Genomic DNA, 16,820 nt, shown 5'->3' on the forward strand with positions numbered 1-16,820 from the left:
GCTTAGCGTATCTACTATGCTCTGCCATAACATACAAATCCTAAAATTCAACCCCTATCAAAACAGCCACTGAGACCGCCACCTCCGCCCCCATTCTCTGAAGCGAGCAGATCTGCCTGATGAACGCAAGCTGTATTGGCTATCGACGATGCGATCGTCGCGCTGAATGGGGAGCCTGCCAATAGACAAGGCTGTACCACAGATGTCTGTGAGTGGGGGGAGCGGGAAGAGGGGTTGAAAGTTAAAGTATCGATGTGTGGGTCACGTCATCTGGGGGCGAGCGTGTGTGTGGGGGGATTCCGATGATCATTCACAGAAACGATCGATGCAGGGATTTTTTTTTTTTTTTGAATCAGGAGGACGCAGTGCCGGCTCTGCGGCTCTGCTTACGAGAACCGCCCGTGAAGAACAACCGAGTCATATGTGGGGCAAGCTCACGCCCTCAGGCGCCAATGGACCCAGACTAAATTCCCGCAAAAAAACCTTGTTGCACAAAACACCTGGCCCAAAGCAAAACAGACAAGTCACAGCTCCCCACGCCAAGGCTGACCGCTAACTAGACGGGCATGTTGTCCACATTGCGTTTGTACATTTTTTCCGCGCGCGGGGGTTGAACGGCAACGAGCTACAGAGCGGTTCGTCTGACAGGTTTGGACGTAACAGGGGAATCCCCTTCATTTTCTTTTTTCAGCATTTTAACAGATCGCTGTCGCAATCGGTTCACACGAAGATGAAAATTATGATATGTTTCCAGCATCCTCCATCCGGTACCAGAAACATCACTATTTTCATTCCAAAACTATTCATTACAACAAGCACCTAGAACTAGTACAGTGTGTGGGGTCTCAAATTGAGGGGCTTTCCCTTTGAAAAATAGTTTTTTCTTAAGAGTATAATTCACTGTAATGAACTAAAGTTAAGGATAAAGTTGAACATAGGATTTAATAATGCAGAGACAGTTGTAAAATCTGCACTTCAACTCTGCCACTTGGTGATTAGAATTTGAATTCTGTCGCGAGCGTCTTCTTCTTGCAACGCTCAGGTGGAGCTTTGCAGGGTCCCCGGGGGGGATGTACCAAACCCCCCCAAGACATAACAGAGGGGTGAGGGTGGACTTGAAAAACCAAACTTTATTTGATGTTTGGGAAGATCAGAGAAATGCTGAGTTGTGTTGAGTTGTTGAGATCTTTAGCTTCGCGCCACAGGGTCCCCATCAAGGGTGCCCTTAAGACACACGTCCTCCAGAACACACGCCCCGGGTCTCCCTAATCCAAACACGCCGCCATAATCCTGGTCTATCTGCCTCACTCATCTTCCAGCCGAGGAAGAGACAGAAACCAAACAAACGGCGGGAGACAAAGGAGCCACTTTCCCTGTGATCAGCAGAGCGGGTGGGCAGACTCAGACACGAGTGGAGGAACAAGAGGAGGAGGAGAGCCGAGCAAAGAGGGGCTTTACAGTCAAAGACATGAAAGAGAAATATAGCAGAAAAAAGGGCCAGCGTCAGTAAATATACCAGAGAGAGAGCGAGAGAGAGGGAGGCAGAGAGGGAGAGCGAGAGAGAGAGAGAGAGAGAGAGAGAGAGAGAGAGAGAGAGAGAGAGAGAGAGAGAGAGAGAGAGAGAGAGAGCGTCTTTGGATGACAGGGCTGTAAAGGCGCCCGTATGCTCATTGAGGGAAAAAAACGGTCAGAAGCAAACCATGAACACAACCATGAACCTCAGACTGGCTCTTTTGGACTCGTTCTTTCTTCACTTTGACAAACTGAGGAAGAGGGTTCAATCCTGAGAGGGATGGAAACAACAAAAAAGGGAAATAGTGTAAAAGAGACAAAGATGAAGGTGAAGACTGGAGGTTCATTTGGTTTAATTCTCTACTCATCTCTATTCAAATGGGACGCCGACCTAATAAATGGCGATACATACAAAGAAAGGTAAAAGGGGAGAGACGGGAGACAGGCAGGCAGATAAAAAGGAAGACAGGTAGATAGACAGGTGGAGGGCGGTGAGATAGTGACCTGCAGAAACAAGATAAGGTAGACAGATACACAGAAAGCAGAAATGTAGATATAATTTGACAGACAGACAGGCAGCTAGTTAGACAGCCAGGGCAGATAGACAAGAACAGACAGGTAGCGGGACAAGGAGCTAGACGGGGAGATACACAGGTAGGTAAGCCAGAGAGACGCAAAAACAGACAGGTGGACACACGGGTGGCGAGGGAGAGACAACTGGCTTAACAGGTGGGAAGCCAGAAAAGCCAAAACAGACGGACGGACAGACGGACAGACAGAGAGACAGGCGGGCAGGCAGACAGACGGACAGAAAATGAGCGGGATAGAGCTGGCCGGGCAGGCGAGCCGACAGGTGAAGGAGGGGGCGCTTTAATAGCAGTGATTGCTGACTCCTTCATGCAGGTGAGTCCTGTGCGGGTTCTCTGTCCTGACAACCCATTGTCTCCTTATCTACTTCCCCTCCGCTCTTCCCCAGACAGAGCCTGTTTAGACTGTAACACCCATCCATATCCTAGCAGCCTCCTCTCATCCTCTCCACTCACACCGGCCCTCCACCGCAGCCACAATCCCTCTGTATATCGCACCGGCTCGAGGAAAGGGCGTTTACACGCTAAGTGTGTTCATGTAAATAGCCTTTTCCTAATTCCTCCTCCTCCTCCTCCTCCTCCTCCTCCTCCTCCTCCATTCCTTCATGGGTCATCCCCGACCTCCCCCTTCTCTCCCAGAGGGGCTCTCCCCCCGTGACGCAGGTTCGAGTAACCAAGAGGTGTCCCGATATTCAAAAGACCCGGATGTGATTCGTAGTCCTGGTTGACACAGTTTTGTACCTTTGACATTTTTGGAATGACAGGGTTCTTTCAACACAGCCGCGTGCCCGTACCGGTGATTCAACTGGGAGTTTCGTGCCCTTCCAGGGGTTGGTCTGCCTGGGCGGCTGGTGACGTGACTCGGTCTACAGGAAAATTGTTTCCCCGTCTTTCTCTGGAAACCTCGCTGCAGAGAACTTAACTCCACCTACTTCTCCGCTCGATAGAAAGAACATCTCACTGAAGCCCTCGTCTGGCTGGAGGCAGGGCAATTTTAAGATGCCGTTCATTGGACCAGTGACAATAGCCTAGCCCCTTCCTGTTATTGTTATGGCCTAAGGACTGTACTGTATGAAAAAAAGTTTGGGATATATATTTATTGGGCTCGCCCCACAGCCTTAAAAAGCACAACCCTCATCAACTCCACTGCTTATTGATTCGTTCACGTTTGACGGGTTGCAGTTGATGAACTGTGCAGGTGATTGTTGGAACTTTTTTTTTTTTTCAAGGAGGCCGTCGCTCTCTGTCCAGTTATTTTGTCTCTACCCTCCCAACTATCAAGGCATTGTCTCCCTTCCACTCTGCTTTTTTTCCCCCCACTTTGTCTTTGCCGCCTGCCACCATCATGGCTATGACCCTAACCCTTACACCCACCACTTTAGTGGCTGTTTTATCTGTGAGAGTGGATCTCTGATGTGCCTCTCCTGTCTGTGCAAACAAAATAAACCTATAGAAAGGGGAAGGCACTTTTCTTCCCCGAGGAGAATGCGGCACACCTCTGAAAAGGAAGATTAAAAACATGGCCTGCCAGTCGGCTGTCACGACTAGCCTAACCAACCTTTGATTTTCAGTTATAACTGACTTGACTGGTTGATTTTTGCTGACATGATACATTTTTACTGACACCATTTAAAAGTGTGATCATTTAGTGTACACTCACGCTACTCCATTGTCCTGGGTGTAACATCCTAACCTCCTTTTTTTTTTTTCCCCTATTTAACCATTTTAATTATCATGGTGGATGAAAGTGACCAATTATAAGTGGTTGGGTGGATTGTTAAAAATAAATTTGTATGCTGTCTGTCCATATTACGTACAGATCTGGACAAATTTGTTGGTACCCTTACAGCTCATTGAAACAATGAAATTGTGATGAAATTAAAAGCAATTTTCTCATGTATACCTGCATGGCTTTGGTATGTCATAGAGTAAAGCAAAGAAACTGTGAAAAGAGATAAATTATTGCTGAAGAGATCAATTATAGTCGAAAATGGCATGGACAACAATGATGGGACCCTTAAGCTAATATTTTGTTGCACAACCTTTAGAGGCAATCACTGCAATCAAGCGATTTCTGTAGCTCTCAGTGAGACTTTTGCACCTGTCGACGGGTAGTTTGGCCCACTCTTCCTGGGCAAACTGCTCCAGCTGTCTCAGGTTTGAAGGGCTCCTTCTCCAGACTGCATGTTTCAGCTATTTCCATAGATGTTCCATAGGATTCATCTCAGGACTCATAGAAGGCCACTTCAGAATAATTCAAAGTTTTGTTCTTATCCATTCTTGGGTGCATTTAGCTGTGTGTTTTGGGTCATTATCCTGTTGAAGGACCCATGACCTGCGGCTGAGACAGAGCTTTCACTGTGCAGTGCGTTTCACTCCAGAATGCTGTGATAGTATGGAGATTTCATTGTGCCCTGCACAGATTCAAGGCACCCCATGCCAGACGCAGCCAAGCAGCCCCAAAAATATAACCAAGCCTCCTCCATGTTTCACAGTAGTTATGGTGTTCTTTGAAAGCTTAATTTTATCGTCTCTGAACATAGAGCTGGTGTGACTTGCCAAAAAGCTCCAGGACATTCTCCCAGAAGCATTGTGGCTTGTCAATATGCATTTTAGCAAATTCCAGTCTGGCTTTTTTATGTATTTTCTTTCAAAAGTGGAGTCCTCCTGGGCCTTCTTCCATGGAGTCCACTGTCACTCAAATAGGACGGACAGTGCGATCAGACGCTGATGTACCTTTGGGAGTTGTCCTTGGCTCCTGTTCTACCATTCGCACTATCCTTCTGTTCAACCTGGGGTCAATTTTCCTCTTGCGACCGTGTCCAGGGAGGTTTGCTACAGTCCCATGGACCTTAAACTTCTTCATAATATTTGCAACTGTAGTCACAGGAACATCAAGCTGCTTGGAGATGGTCTGATAACCTTTATGTTTAACATGCTTGTCTATCATTTTCTTTGTGATCTCCTCAGAAAACTCACATGATGATACCAAACAGCAGAGTGACTACTCTTCTCCATTTAAATAGGCTGAATGACTCATTGTAAGTTTGAAGACATGTGTGATACCAGTTAAAGAAAACAGTTAGTTTGAAATATCACTATAATCCAATTATTTATAATCTTTTCTAAGGGGTACCAACAAATCTGTCCAGGCCATTTTAGAATATAACTGATCTCTTTAGCAATAATTTACCTAATTTCACAGTTTCTTTGCTTTACTCTATGAAATACCAAAGCCATGCACGTATTCATGAGAAAAATGCTTTTAATTTCATAATTTTTCAGGAGAAATGAAGCATTGCTTCAATGAGCTGTAAGGATACCAACACATGTCTGTACGTAGTTGGCAACGCAGGATGTGGCGCTGCGTTTCAATTCTGTAAATTGATTCTATTAAAGTAGTAGAATTATTTTTAATGCATATTTCAGCGGTGAATTGTTCCAACAGGGCATACTTCTCTGCTCAAGAGGCTTGCTATTCTTAAATAACTTCATATTGCCACTGTTCTGCTTCCTCTGCGTAGTCTTTCTACTGCATAAAAAACGGAATTCTCTTACCAGGACAAATAAAAGGTACAGTAGTCTACTGTACAAAATATTATCCCATGTGAGACAAATAATAATAATGTTGGTGTGAAATATTTTGTGTGTGTGTGTGTGTGTGTGTGTTGGAAAATGAAAAGGATGTGTACAATAGAGAGGAATTAAGCAAAAGACAAACCGAGATAGTGTGTACATACTGTGCTAAACTAATAACTGATGTAGATGAGAGAGAGAGAGAGAGAGAGAGAGAGAGAGAGAGAGAGAGAGAAAAAAGAAGAGAGTGCGAGAGAAACGGAACAAAACAGAGCGATATTACGGTGAGAGGGGCACTGTTAATGGAGATGATTTAAATCTTCAACAGGTATTACAAATATAATTATCACCCTTCACACACATGCGTGTATTTGCTGGGTGTGTGTGGGTGTGTGTGGGGACGTACCGTCGTGTGCAATGGCTGCAGGGTAAAACTCTTTCAGCAAGTCTCCCAGTGTGTGTGTGTGGCCCTCGGGTGAGACCGGACGAAATTGTTTCTGGATGAACGGCCTGTCACTCATCGTCTGAAATCAGACCAGAAAGGAATCAGAGCGCAGAAAAACTAATTACATGCAGGCAAACACATTTACCGAAAGCCTGTGCAAGAAAGACATCCACAGTAAAGCAAGTTCATATTCTGAATTGGCATCTACTGCACATATAGATGAAAAAGCATCAAAAAACTCATTACAATACAATTTTCCATTCCCGGTACTGTGCGAACAAATTTAAAGTATCAGCAAACATGCTACAGTGTTTGACTGGTACACGCGGTATTGGCAGCAAAAGTTGTCCGTCTCTATGAATACGTCTTAAAACACAAAAGACCAGGAACGGACTACAACCGATTAATGGAACTGGACTTTTTTTATACAGACCAGTCCACCACAACCACCCCGCCTTGTGGACGCACATACAACCATACCACCACTTATACCGTTTTTACACCAAAGTTTGCGGGTTTATCTGGGTTTTTTTAAACCCGGGTAAGCCCGCTAAAAATAGGCGATTGACACCTTTCCCATTGCCAGGAGAAAGGCCTTTTTTTCTGGTGTGTCACGTTCGACATGACACAACGCGTCGGGAAAGGGGCGTGTCCTGGTTCCAGTGTGATGGGGAAAAAAATAGCAGAGGAGACAGCAGCCTTAAAAAGCAACGACATAAAGCTGTAAAACCTGGAAAAAAAAGAATGGCTCATCGCCCAGCAAAACAAAAGAGCCGTTCAAAAGAATCGGATCGTTCGTGAACGACCAAACACTACAGCAGGAGCAGTGTAGAGTATTCATGCGGCCGGAGCGTGCACTGGTCCTTTGGCGGTGGGGAGCAGAGGTGCTCCTCCGGTTCGGAGACTGGCTCGGGGCTGTGCTGGAGTAGCTCAGTAGCTGAGTGTGGGGGTTCTCCACTGTGTCCCCACACTGAAAACATTTTGTGGTCCCCCATGCAGGAAAAAAGTCATTAACTTACGATTCTGATTTTGGATTCTAAATGGGATATGAAATGATCTAATGATAATGATATTCCTGTCTATTAACCTGCCAGCGTCCAGAACTTCAACACGCACGGCATCGCGCAGGTAAAGGGGGCAAAATTAGTGGGTCGACCAGAATGTCCTGTTTACATCAGAGCCGATCGGAGGTGGAGCCGATATAATCATGTGTCTGTTGCAGGGTTATTTGTCCCGGGACTGAGACCCAGGTGTTACCTTTCCCGGATGTGAGCAGGTGTTACCGATTATTTGGCGCAGTGGGAAAGGAGTATTATAAACATAATGGATGGACACTCTCGGCTACTGTAACAATGAAACAGAGCTACTTAAAGAGTGAGTGAAAGGTTTGTTGCCAGCAGGCACTACTGTGAGGATGATAGATTGATAGATTCAGGCAATCAGTGTTTCATGAATCTGTACATTTGAACAGGCTGTATCATCTATTTCAACACAGGAAATAAGTCAGATAATACCACTGCCAATTTGATCGCTTTAACCTTGACATTGAAGGACTTACTCTTCAGGGCAGGTCTATAAAAACGTAATAATTACAAACATCAGGTATTGACTGTACACATTTGTACTTCCAAAGTGCAGAAAAACAATAAATAATATTTAAATAAACAAACAAACTCTAAGTAATATCTTAAACTGAACGGAAATTAGGAACTGTACATTTTTTGGCCTATTTTGTTATTATCTCTAGTCTTTCCAGCGCCGCTTTTCCTCTTTTTACTTTTGTCCATTTTGACTGACTTGTTCGTGAATGCACCTGTTCACACGCTCCTGTCGACCGCTGCTACTGCGCGTCGCCGGCCCCCTTGATTATGAGGGCTGGTGCATAATCAAAGTGGGCCGGTGACACAGATCTCTGCTCTTGTTTTTGTAGAATGGGCTGCTCAGGCGGCCCACAGAGCGACCGGCCCGCCGGGATTTGTCCCAGTGCTACCGATGGCCAGTCCGAGTATGAATAAGACACACAGACAGCTGTGTATGCATGCTGTATACTGCATATCAATGTCATGTATGTATATGATAAAGGAAATAGGGTTCTACTATAGACATATCTGTGTGGCGACAACACAATAGATAGCGAGCACAAGAGAACGGCATGCTTTTGTCAACGTGGTTTAAAAAAAGAGGATATAAAAAAACAACAGCTCCTGACTCAGGGGGCCGAGACAGGTTCTGAGGAACTCTTAGGCAATTCAAAATTTAAAAAACAGATATTTTCAACTTTCCAAATACCTCTATTTTGGCTGCTTGTTTTGACTGCCCGTCCCCAACTCCAAATTCGTTTTTTTCCTGATGCGCCCAAAAATCCAATACCATCTCTTAAGGAATCCCTAACATTTGAGGTACAAGTGCCACGATTCTTGCACTCACCTACGCACATTAATACACAATCACCATCAAGGATAAAACACAGGAAAACATGCTCAAATAAAGGTGAAGGTGGAACCACTGGCAATTTCCCCCATTCCCTGTGAAGCAAAACAAAGGCTGTCACAATCATATTGAAATGTAAATATTTGTTATGACAATAAATTGGCGCATAAATAAACAATTTAAATTGCCTTTTTTGTCAAACTTATGGCACTATCCTAGTGTATTATAATTGTATAATAATATACATCCATCTCATGAAGAGACAAGATTTCGACCTACAGTGAATTTGCGTCAACCCAACGTGTGTTGCTTGGCTTTAAAGTGAGTGACTTTTGGAAAGAAACCCGGCTGTGAAATAATTTAGCTATTTGACAAAACGATTGCAGCCATTGAAATTGTGACTGCTTTGAACAAAGTCCAAAGTAAAAAAGAAAAGTAACATCATTTTGGCAATGTGACGACCATGTTTGATGCACTGACATAGACTTGGAACAGAACTCCGCAGCTCGGCAGCGCCTCGCTTTACCCCCGGGCCCGCGGCAGAGCGGTAGCCTCGAGGAGGGAGATGTTCTCCAGGCAGACACCCAACCCCATCGGCCGTGAGGAGGTGTCGAACGAGAGTCAGACACACAATAGGGTCTGATCCTGGGGCTCTGAAAAGGAAACCGGCAACGAGGGAGATCAGATAACAGAGCGGTAACTACACACCGCAGAGCCAGGCGCAAACCGGCCAGAGGAGAGGTGGCTGAAAAGGCGTGAAGACGGCACTCGGGTTACACAGAAAGAGTGACTCACCGCCAGGAAGCACGGCAATTCGTGCAAGAGCTGCAGCAGAGAGAGTGCGCTAAGTGACAGCTTCTTCGTTGCATTTTTAAACGCGCCCGCCATGAATAATTGAGCCGCACGGCACACAAAGAGGGGTGCTATTGATCCTCGGCGAGGGGAGTGCGATACCGTTTTGGATGAAGACACTTTCTTTTCAGATAGCGAGACACCTTAGCTGGCACCGAAACACATGGTGACACGTAGGGAGGGAGCGGGGAGGAGGTGTCATTAGGAGAGAGGCGAAAAGAGATGGGTCGCTCTTGCTGAGTGAAAAGATCAGTGGAACTCAAGCCACAGCCTAATTGGCGGCCTGGATTCAATTCACTTAACTGACGGTAAAACAATGGCCATTGGTTGGAGAATGTCAGTCAATATGAGTTTCCACCGAGTGGAGAGCTGAGAGGATTTCAGTGACCCCCAAGACCTTCCATTGGTAAATTAAAATTCCAACCTCATATTGAAAGCCATCACTGACACCAGAAGTTGAAATGCATACCTGTCAGAGGAGAAACTTCACCAACTAGTGATTCCTACATTATTTAGTGCATGCTTAGTTTGTTGGTTCGCCAAGAAAATTACTCCAATATTGAATGGTAACAGTCAGTTCAAGAGCCTGACACGCTTGGGACTGGGTATGTTTTGATGACCGGGAGTATTTAACTTTTTAAATCGGTGTTAAGTACACAAGGTCTACCGCCTTGTGCCCAATGCAACAACAAATGCAGCGGTTTAGCAGCCGCAAAAGCCGGGCAGTCCTTTTGTCAATTCACCCCTCATTGGTAGCTCATCCCACTTACTCACAAGTTAAACTTATATATATATATATATATATATATATATATATATATATATATATATAAATAAATAGCCCAACACCCCCTTGCGCGCCAGGCCTCTCACATCAACCCTCGGGCATCATGACAAACCATATTTTCCACTCGATCTTATAATCGTCTGCAGTCTCCCCCGCCTCTCCGCACACGCCCTCAAATCACACTGCCTCATTAAAGGATGACATCTCAGGTAATAAACCTGCATTCTTGGGGGGAAAAAAAAAAAAAAAAAAAAAAATGGCACCCTCCAACAAAGACCTTGAGCAGGAAAACTCTTTAGATGGAGTGCCTGGCATTGGATCGGCGGTTTGTGAGTGGGTTCTTAGTCACAAAGGGGGGCCGGGGCATACCTGCGGAGCAACAATGCAAGCACTCTTTAGAACAAGCGTTGTAATTTTCACCCCCCCCAGCTCTTTGAATCACAGAGTGCCGTCATTCCCCGAGCAGGAAGAGGCGCACGTACGCCGACAGCCAAACGCGGCCTGTCCACAGACCTCGTGCAGGGCAAGAGGGTAACATATTACACACACACACACACACACACACACACACACACTCATTTACGAGGATAACACACATGAAAATAGCAGAACACGTGTAGAGGCAAAAACAGATAAACATGCATGTACACACTCGTAGAGCCCCCCCCCCCCCCTCTATGAACTAATCGCTCCCCGATGCCTGAGGTGTCTTCTCCATGAGAAGCGCAGCCCAGACGGAAGTGAGCGCTCTGTTATTTGGAGTGAGTGTTGTCATTAATTCTGCCAGCATCAAATGCGCCACATGTTATTTAGGCTAAACACCGCAATCTGGCTCTGGAGGTGGTGGTGGTGGTGGTGGTGGTGGCGGCGGCGGCGGGGGTGGCGGTGGTGGGGGAGTCTCAGCAGCCAGCACTGGAAGAGCCTGGCAAGCGTTACGCGAGCATATTTTCACGTTTCACCTTTGAGAGAAAGGCCACTCGCCTTGACAGAGTGTCAGTCGAACGGAATTATTATTATTGAGTGGCTGGGTGGGGCTGGGGCGTAGATACACGCTGGCAGCCGTTTAACAATGCCGATGTGAATCCGACAATTACAGGCGGCCCACATTCCACGCGACCGACACCGTGTACAGTGTTCTGTTTGTACTGCCTTCTGTCGAGATGAGCGTCGTCGCTCTCAAAAGTCAAAGAGAAAACACGTTTGAGTCCCAAGGAGGAAGGAGATCTTGCAGCGCTGAGGACAAGATCAATAGTATCAATACAATCGATCACATGAAAAACCGACACTAAAGTCAGATGCCAAGTCATACGGTCTTGGCATGTGGGGATGGTAGCTCAGGCGGTAGAGCTGGTGGTCTAGTGATCTAAAGGTTGCTGGTTGGATCCCAGGCTCCTCCTGCTAGCATGCTGTAGTGTCCTTGAGCAAGACACTTAACCCCTAATTGCTCCTGATGGATGCGTCCGTCGGTGTTTGAACAATTGAAGTCGCTTTGGATAAAAGCGTCTGCTAAATGAAATGTAATGTAATGTAATGTAATAGTCATACAGTCTTCAGTCACGAATAAAATAATTACAAAAAAAACAACAAAACACGTCTGTGACTTTTTCACGAGGCTGATTTGTGAAACTTAAAAAGAATTTAAAAAAATAAGGACCCCGGAAATGATCTCGCTCATTTCCCCAAATCTTCCCAGACTTTCCCAACCCGTGAAGCAACCCCAGACTTTGCGCCGTTGTCCCCCCCCCTCCCGCTGTCTAGCTCGCAGCGCGCTAATGTTTTCCAGGCCGGGATCGGGTGCTTATTCACCCATTATTCTTCTCCGGGGAGTTTCACCTGACTCAGGAGGAGCAAAGAGACACGACGGGGGTGGGGGCTGGGGGGGGGGGGGGGTCATGCCTGGGGCTCCGGAGGGGGATCCCCTGCCTCTGGGCCACTCCCCGGCAGACACCTCCACGCTCATGACGTGAAGCAGCCGCGTTCGGTCTCGCAGAGAGTCGCCGGGCGTGCAACAGGAGAGAGAGAGAGAGAGAGGGAGAGGGAGAGGGAGAGAGAGAGAGAGAGAGAGAGAGAGAGAGAGAGAGAAGCGCTTGTGGTGCCAAAGTGATTACAATTATTTTTTAATTAACTTCTTTGTTGTTACGTCTTGTGGAGGGCCGGTTGGTCTGCTGAGCAAAACCTCCCTGCAGGAGGAATAATATCCACTTCATGTGAGATTTTTGTTTAGATCGCAGCGACTAAAATGCTTTACATAACGCGTCAGCATTTTATCTTTCGGGCAGACGAAGTGCCGCCCCCTAACCCTAACCCTAACCCTTGCATTCATGTGGTTTGGTCCATGCAAAAAAAATAAAAATAAAGTCTTGTTGGCTTTAGAAAGCTAACTGAAAGGCTCAATGGGCTCAACTGACGAGAACTGAACCACTCTAGTGGGTGAGAAAATCTGGTGATAGAGCATGTTCACAGGTAATAAACATCTATTTGCACACTCGTCAGGGAGCAGCCGAGTCTCGGCACAACAGTGCGTTTTTTCTGTGAAGTCTGCTGTGAAACGCCAGTGGATGTTTGGACAGGAGAAAAAAAAAAAAAAAAAAAGGAAACACACGCACGCCCACACACACACACACACATCTTGAGGTTGGAGACCTTTTCGCACATTGAAATCAAAGACTTAAAAGTCTTTGATTTCTACACTAAGCTTTATCCATTGAAGACTCAGTAATACTCTAATAATAATAATAATAATAATCATAATAATAATAATAATAATAATAATAATAATAATAATAGATAATACTAAGTGCTAAGTAGTAAGAAAATGTATTCTTAATGACAACCAGTTGTAGGATTGCAGTTGGCAGAATAGGCAAGTATGAAGACAACTTGGACAGGGTCAGTATTTTGCTGATGGTGAACAGTGCTCTGTCGCCATCTAGCGGACAACGCAGGCACTGGCCGTTGTGTCGCCAGGGGAAACGTGTCGAAAGGAATCAGCCTCACAGTAATTGAACGCTACATCAACATTTTGGAAAGAAAACAACGCATTAACATTAGCCTTCAGTGTCTTGAAATTCCAGAGGGCCCCCACGTCAGTCAGTGTGTGTTATCTTTTCAGGTCAACTGGTACTTAGGTTGGCTTTGAAAACGGGTGGTTTAAGATTTGTTTAAAAGTTATGCCATCAATCACTCAAAAACAATGCAACATTTTTTGTTGAAAAACGGTCGAAACCGAATTCCGAACAAAATAGTTCAAATATGAATTGTACAGCAGTAGTCTATGATTAACTTTGAAACACAACTAGTGGCTTTACACAGGGATGTCACACACACACACACACACACACACACACACACACACACACACACACACACACACACACACACACACACACACACACACACACACACACACACACACGGTGCCTCAGAGCTACTTGCAGCTACTCCTGTTTGAGCGTGTCACTCTCAACTCTCACAACACATGATAACAAGCGGACGAAACTACCGATCATACTTGAAGGTTGAGAAAAGCATTACTGATCCTGTTTTATTATTGTTGGGAAGCTAAAGTATTCTATTGCACTCTGCCTAATAAGCAAATTTGAATGTTTCTCCATACATACAACTCATTGAAATGTTAGGCTGCGCCATTCATTTTGAACACAAATGGATTGCCCCATGATTGTGGCAAAAAATTTAACGGAACACGGAGCTTCTACCGAGCATCTTTATGTCTTCTTGATTGTGTGATGAAACCTCAGAGTCTTATATTTGAGGTAAACATATAGGGGGGATTGTAAACAACTGAAAACCCACAATAAGAGTTTAACTCTGAAGTTACTGAATGCTGAATAATACAATATGTCAAGGGGAATAGTCTCAAAAGTCAAAAACTCCAAAGGTTTTTTGTGATTGTTGCCATCAATCATGCTTTAAAGTTTTTTCTGTGTTTTTTTTCAGTAGAATTGCGGTAATTGGCAAAAATCGTCGAATGAAAAGAGATTTATGTCATCGAAAAAGGAGATTTAACGCTTTCCAAACAATCAAGCATGTTCTCTGTTGGACTGCATTGGAGCACGGTGAGACGCTGCAGCAGAGCGGTAAATACTGAAGCATTAAGTGAGGTCGTTGCTATTAACAGTTATCAATTATGGGAAACAACATTTTAATAAGGCCTGTGTCTGCACGTGTGTGCCTGCGTGCTTGCGACAGACCTGGTATATCCTGAAGGGGATGTGTCTGAAGCCCCCCTCCTCAGTGGGATACTCCATCAGCTTCCTGTTCATGGCCCAGAACTGGTCAAATTTATCTGGAGGGGAAAAACATGCAAAGAAGCATTTGAAAGTACAGCGCGCCGGTGCCTGACATCTGGGTTTCACATGAAACCCCGGGTCTTTGAAACCGTTCACATTCTATTTTTCTTCTCCCTTTTCTCAGCTCATTATTTTCAATCATGAGACCAGAAACTCTGCCCTCACCCTCTTTGGTTGTGTTCTCGAACGGTAAGGGGGCGTGGTGGAGCTCGTCATTTAACTCCAACTTCCATCAGCGAGGGGTACTTTAAGACCTTTGAAAACTAAGCGAAAGTAGCTTTTAAGTAGTTACGTTTGTTTTCTCATCAATAATCAAGCTCGTGTGTACCAACACTGCTTGTTACATTCACCCGCCAGCAAAAAAATGTCTTTAAATTAAGAATAGATGGTTGTTTGACGGCTGTGCGGCATTGAAAGATCAATGCTCTCAGTGGTAGTAACGCCCACGGGCAACTTGCGATCCCTTCTCCCTGATCCGCCATTAAAGCTTCTCCCTCCCTCCAAAGACAACAAATATAGAGCATTTTAATTGTACATGTATTTATTGTAATTGAATGAGAGAAAAAAAAAAAAAAAGGAAAAACGCTGTGCGTAACCTGAACACTTTCAAAAACGACAATAATATCATGCATTGCGATATTCAGGCGGGACTACACCAGATTTAAAACTTTGGCCCAAGCCTCTGAACTACATTTTCGGAGTAGCTCCATCAACGCCGCCTCTGAAGAATTGACTCAGGCTCTTCTGCCGGGGTGGACTCGTTGGGTCCTTCAGTAGTGGGAGGATTCTAGCTCAGCACGGAAGTGACCAGTGGAACATGGAGTCATTCATGTAAAGAGTATTCATGTGCAGATATTAGTGTATGTGTGTATATGTGTAAGAACATGACGTGAAACACAAGGGAGGTGAGAGGCACCCAAGTGTCACGTCAGACCATTCGAAACCGTTGACATCAGCGTGGTCTGCGTGCTAGACGACCTGCAAGGGTACCTGACCACACCACCAGGCACAGACATCATCGTCTTGCACGGGCCAGGGAGCATTGACGCTGGACAAGGGACCAGTGGCCTCAGTGCTGTTCTCCGATGAAAGTCGATTCACGTTGAGCAGAAATGATGGCCGCCAACGATGTTGGAGACGTCAAGGAGAGCGCTATGCATCAGCCACTGTTGTCACCAGACGAGCCTTTGGTGGTGGTGGTGTTACAGTGTGGGCAGGTGTGTCCAGTCAATACAGAACTGCCCTACACTTTGTGAATGGTACAGTGACCATTCATCAATCCAGTCATTGTGCCCCTGCATGAACAACACAGGCCTCATTTCATCTTCATGGACGACAATGCTCCAGCTCATGGAGGTGGCATCATTAGGGAACGGCTGCTGGAGACTGGGGCACCTCAAATGGAGTGTTCTGCACTTTCTCCAGACCTGAATCCCATAGAAAACCTATGGGATCAGCTGAGTCGCCGCGTAGAGGCTCGTAACTCTGTGCCCCGGAACCTCAATGACCTGAGGGCCCCCTTCAAGAAGAGTGGGGGGCCAGGCCTCAGCAGACAATAAGTCGACTTGTTAACAGCATGAGACGTCGTTGTCAAGCTATAATTGAGGCTCAAGGGCAAATGACAAGTTATTGAGACATTGACATTTTTTGTTGTGGTAAACCCACCACTGTTGTTGGCTTTTGTTTCAGTAAATTGTTTGAGATGAGGAAATCACCATTGCATGCTTCTGCTTACATGCTCTAATTTCATGATATAATATCACTGTAGCCTGAACTTTTTACATTTTCCATAAATTTCACCCGAAAGCCAAATATCCCTAACTTTTTGTGAGTAGTGTATGTGTGTGTAGGTGAAAATGTTCATTGGGTGAATGTTAATCTAAATCTAGGAATCTACACGTGTGTGTGTGTGTGTGTGCGCGTGTGAAAAGGATCAGAAGAACATGTGTAAGTATGCACGTGTGTTTGTTTGCACTACGGATGTTAATAATTGACATGAAAATGAGAAATGACAATAAGAATTTTGATCCATTAATAGTATCAGTTAAACAGTTCAAAAATAGTTAATTAAAAAATGTAATCAAATAATTATAATTTTTTCTTTGCATGGTCAAAGAAAAATAGGCTATACAATCTATTTCTTAAACACAACTCATGGCTGCGACACTTGCAACTAGGGCTCATTAACATCCTCACTGCAAATAATAAAATACAATTAAAAATATATATATATATTTTTGTATTTCATTTTTTGCTGGTGAGAGATACAGGAGGGTATGAAATACACAATAATCATTGTAATAATCAATATATTTATGTAA

At 45.0% G+C, this 16,820-nt stretch overlaps 1 protein-coding gene across 1 annotated transcript in view; it reads right to left on the reverse strand.

Annotated features, from left to right (window-relative positions):
• The window catches only part of atg5 (ATG5 autophagy related 5 homolog), a gene marked incomplete at its 3' end in the record, with an annotated part of 29,339 nt that overhangs the window by 5,119 nt on the left and 7,400 nt on the right, over window positions 1–16,820 (reverse strand). The window contains exons 6-7 of the mRNA XM_080005105.1: window positions 14,401–14,495; window positions 6,082–6,199 (exon numbers count right to left, since the gene is read on the reverse strand). Of these exons, the coding sequence (XP_079861231.1) occupies window positions 6,082–6,199; window positions 14,401–14,495 (213 nt within the window). The remainder of the gene's footprint in view (window positions 1–6,081; window positions 6,200–14,400; window positions 14,496–16,820) is intronic.

This window comes from Zeus faber (genome assembly GCF_960531495.2).
Source record: "Zeus faber genome assembly, chromosome: 8".
In the NCBI taxonomy this organism is placed as follows: Eukaryota; Metazoa; Chordata; class Actinopteri; order Zeiformes; family Zeidae; genus Zeus; species Zeus faber.